General features: G+C 41.4%; 1 protein-coding gene across 1 annotated transcript in view; it reads right to left on the reverse strand.

Moving 5' to 3' along the window:
- Positions 1-3,145: 3,145 nt before the first annotated feature.
- The window catches only part of LOC134194201 (putative defense protein 3), a 1,592-nt gene continuing 41 nt past the window's right edge, over positions 3,146-4,696 (reverse strand). The window contains exons 1-7 of the mRNA XM_062663129.1: positions 4,513-4,696; positions 4,292-4,443; positions 4,145-4,239; positions 3,988-4,070; positions 3,831-3,920; positions 3,714-3,746; positions 3,146-3,645 (exon numbers count right to left, since the gene is read on the reverse strand). The exon at positions 4,513-4,696 is cut by the window's right edge and continues 41 nt beyond it. Of these exons, the coding sequence (XP_062519113.1) occupies positions 3,353-3,645; positions 3,714-3,746; positions 3,831-3,920; positions 3,988-4,070; positions 4,145-4,239; positions 4,292-4,443; positions 4,513-4,696 (930 nt within the window). The 3' untranslated portion in view covers positions 3,146-3,352. The remainder of the gene's footprint in view (positions 3,646-3,713; positions 3,747-3,830; positions 3,921-3,987; positions 4,071-4,144; positions 4,240-4,291; positions 4,444-4,512) is intronic.

A 4,696-nucleotide genomic window follows, 5' to 3' on the forward strand; every position in this document is an offset into this window, starting at 1 on the left:
TCCGATCACGTGCAAGGAAAATATGGAAATGAGCTAAGGCGTTGTTCTCTATGATTGGTTGAATGTAACTGCTAAGTTTGAAGCCCGTACAACGGCGCCTTCCATTCTTCTATTTTAAACATAGGTGGGATATTACACCTCGTGACGACGGCTTTAGAGCACGTTAATTTTGGTTCTAACATCCTATAGATAGGCGTTTGAAAGACAAAACTCGGCATAATGTATCGCTAGCGTATACTCTAACGGCTCTCGTTTAGCCTTTACCAAAGCTTGCGTGCGTAACGAGTAAACGGAAGTCTGGCGAAGGAAGGTCACGCCACATACGGGATACCTAGATCAGTTTCTTGTATGAATTTTGGGCGCAAATCTAAAATGGTAGGTTTTTAGAGCATAATTTGATACTTTTAAATAGGAAGGGACAAGGTCAGGACTTGACAATCTTGTCCATGTTCAAAGTATAAGTTCGTAGATAAATTTCCAAACTCTCGTTTTTTCATGTGGCTGATCGAATGTAAAGACGATGATTGTATTTCTATTTTCAACAACGCCAGACACTACATCATACCGATCATCAGGAATGTCGCTAACAACGTCTTTAATAATAGGTCTGTTAGGTTTTAAGAATAGAAATAGCAGAGGTGATACTCATTTACTGTTTCTCCACAACATGCCATCCAATTAATTGCAGGAATACATATGCACTGCAGTTAGAGGCATCCGTCAGGCGAAAGGCATTGAGCTTATTACAGCTATTACGTCTTAGCTACAAATTACTAGCTACATATTTATTCCGGATGGGGTCAGTCCACACTCTCACATTTACTATTTTGAAATGCGAAGGATAAATCTTGCCAATGCAGACAGAAATATTATACTTACATATATATATATATATATATATATATATATATATATATATATATATATAAGCAATTGAGGGCGCTCCTAAAGAGGAGAACGTGCTTGCAATACCACCATGTAGATCAGCTCCTGTATTAAATTGTAACAATGCTTTCAGTTAGAAAGGAAAACCTTCTCAGTTTACAAATAGTTTATTTTATCTTAACAGACTTATAACAGTGACACCTCACACGCAATTAGAATATTGTAAAAACAACTATTTCTCCCAGTCACTTTAATGGCTTTTGGCGCAAACAGGAAAGAGACCGCTTATTGTTCGTTTTTCAATGTACTCACTGTATTACAAGACAAAATTCAACGATCTCTCAGATGAAAGCAAACACTTTATAACACAACAATTTGCAACCGTTTACTGAAGACTTTTACCGTAAAGAGAACATAAATTTCCTGTGTGGGCGTGGTTAACACTCGTATAAATCGTCAGCTCTGTACACCGATACCCTGCAGCTGATTGTTTGCTAGTAAGGAAAACCGATGCCTGTACATTTTTCAAGGTAAGAACGGTGAGAAATATGGTGGCAAGTTGTGATTTATTGATTAGAGCAAACTGGGGCGGCAAACAGTACCACGCAAGTAGCAAAATTTATGTGTCCCTTGAATCACTGAGCCTCAAAAGAAGACATTTATATAAAAGGTTAGTTCATAGATCATGTTTAGCTAAATTTTGAGTGCGTTAAAAGCACGTGACACGGTTGAACTTAGAGGATACTTCCAAATGCGAGCAGAGGTAACGCTTCGTTGACATACGGGGAATCATCTGCACAACTCGTGGCCCCTTCTCTGCTTCTGTGGCTGGCTGGACCCTAAGCTTTCTGCAGGAAGATATTAGGCCTTGTATCTTTCTTTCAGTAAGTTTTAGTAATTGTTGCAAGTTTTCCTATTAGTAATTGGTGCAAGTTTCCCTAGAGATAAACTAGGTCAGGGCCAACATCGCAATTTTGTTCCTTTCTAGCTAGTCAATTCCAAAAGTCTAGCTAGAATGAAACAGACCGTCCTAATTAAATTTGTTTAGAAATTATTTTAAATTAACTTATTCAATCTGCCCCAATGCATGAGACTTTCTTGTTGACATTTGGAGCAATTTTGACATTCTAGCAACCATGCAATATCTGACTATAGATACATACCTACATATACTGTGTACATAACTTGTCGAGATGTGCCCTCCACAAAAACACCTACCATTGTTTGTAAGTTTTGTCGTACTAAGAACAGTAGGGGACACTATTTTTGTTCTCAAATTTGGGAGGATATGTAAAGCCTCGAATTTAGACTTCCCTGAATAAAATCTCTAGAAGTGAGCGTGTAATATCCTAGGGACATTATTTGCGCAAGATCGTGTCGTCATCACTGACATTACTCTTGCACAAATTGCCAAACGGAACAAATCTGCGCTAATTCCTGACTAGTCTCGCGTAGCCAGACCGTACCCGCCATATAATACCTGCGGTGGGTAAGGGTTTGGGAATTTCCTTTGAGGTTGTCGTTCTTACACTAATTACACTCCTGCATTCCGCGAAACTAAATACCTCTTTAGTGGTCAACAAGAATGCATACAGAGCACGCGCGACTACACGTCACGGAGATACGATGGTCTCGCGTGTCCAGACCTTCGGTATGCAAGCGCCGGGCGGAGGTATAGCTTTTGTTTGGGCATTGCAAGCGTTGCAGCGCAAACGTTGCCTAAATATCGACTAGTTGCTAGCTGCATTTCATCATCGGTTTTCATCAGTGACATCGTGTCAACGCTACCAACTCATGTTATATCACTAGAATTCACACAACGCGGTGTTGCATAGGACCGGTCGTCGATTTCGATGTCCGTAAAGTGTACTCATAAACCGTATTTCTTTCTGACATTAGTACCGTTTACGCCTTCTTCCACGCTGTAAATGTATGTGCTAGAGTATGGTGACTAATTGCATACGAAGGATATCGTGTTACCTCCGGTGACGTGAACGCGTGCTATAATCATTCTCTTTAGCTACGTATTAATGCCGACCACTAAAGAGGCTTTAGTCTCTTCAACTGAAAGGTAATTATTGCTGTCAACTTTAATTCCCCAGACCTATTACGTTAAGGCTGGTAGGGTTTGGCTTCACGAGGCTAATATCGGACATCATTGGAACCACGCTTGTAGCATCACGTGATAAAAATTCTCGAATTGTTATGTACTCAACTTCGTTAAAGCTTTTGCAGGAGTGCCCGTTTTATGTGACTTAGTTAGTGAGATAATTACCGAGTGCACAATGTACAACGTATTGCATGCCATTGCTGAGCAATCATTCATCGTTTTACTATAGCTGCCTGCAGCTGTACACAGTAACTTGTCAGAGTGCAATCGTCAAGCAAACATTTTGGAAGTGCAATCAACTACATGAACACAAACTGAATGTCATGATAAGTCAAGTGAGTTCACCTCCTGCTCAGGCTACTTGTCATCATCAGAATCAGAATCAGAATGATCAGACGTGTCATCATCAGAAGTGTCATCATTGGAAGTGTCATCATCAGAAGTGTCATCATCAGAAGTGTCATCATCAGAAGTGTCATCATCAGAAGTGTCATCATCAGAAGTGTCATCATCATCAGAGTCATCATCGTGATCTCGGGAATTGGTGTTTCTAGGAGATAAAGTCTTCACCATCTGCTTCTTATACTCGCCCAACAACTGACATTCATCAAGTTTGGCGGCCCATTTTCTCATAAACTCGTTGCAATCATCTGAAAGGTCAACAGGTTGCTCTAGTAGAGACTCAAAGCGACGTTGTTGAATGTCTCATTTGTCTTACCGCTTCTCGGTGGCGGACTTGCATCTGAGCGAACTTAGAACGAAACGAGCACGCAAAAAGGAACAATGAGTTGTGCACGTGTTAATTAATTATGTGATTATTAGAAGTTACGCTTACCGGATTCGCACGTCGGACCAGCGTATCCTGCTTCACACCTGCAGCGTGAGGTCGTGCCGTTGAGTGCCACGCACTGCCCGTGCACACAATCTAGACAAAATCCCGACGTTTATTGTAGGGATGATTTCATTTTTTAAATTTTGGGTAGCGATCTTACTGTTTGTTTTGTTCTTTGCAGCTGTGAAGTAGGCAGACGGAATTTTCAACCAATAAGTGTCTTTGTGCTCCACGACTGTGCAGCTGTATAGTGAAACATAGAGTTTAGATAGTTGCTGAATTAAAGTGGCAATAAACTAATGATCTTGAATACTGACAATGCTCTCAAGTTGTAGTTCGGTATGCTCGATGGTGCCTTCCACATGGCTTGAAACTTGTGAACTCCGTCTTCGTTTCTGTGAGTGACGGCTCCCTGAGGTAAAACGTTGTTAGATCTTTACCTATTGAGTCATTTACTACGACACCTTGGGAGAGTTGCAAGCCAAGTGTTTAGCTTTGCTTTTGGGGTTGAAATTGGCAAACGTGCCAATGGCCGTTGTATCCGACCCGTCAGCCTTGCGCACTTGGCATAGAAAGCCTTCAATTTCGTATGATCTGTTAGTAGGTCTTAGAGTCACTAGAATTTGACAAAAACGTTACTTGTCTTCATTCACAAAAAGCGTGAGCAAAACGTGTTTAGCCTTACTTCTGTATTTTCTTGAAGACACGTAACCGTTGCAGGGCACGTCTATTGTCACTTCGTAGGGAGGAGGCGTTGTTTGTGCTGGAGCTCCGTGGGCATCAGCACTCGGGTCTGGAGCCATCGAGGCGCATGAATTCACTGGAGGTCCAGTGGAGTAACTCTGAGCTACGACCAGGATCGCCAATGC

This window comes from Corticium candelabrum, chromosome 18 (genome assembly GCF_963422355.1).
Source record: "Corticium candelabrum chromosome 18, ooCorCand1.1, whole genome shotgun sequence".
In the NCBI taxonomy this organism is placed as follows: Eukaryota; Metazoa; Porifera; class Homoscleromorpha; order Homosclerophorida; family Plakinidae; genus Corticium; species Corticium candelabrum.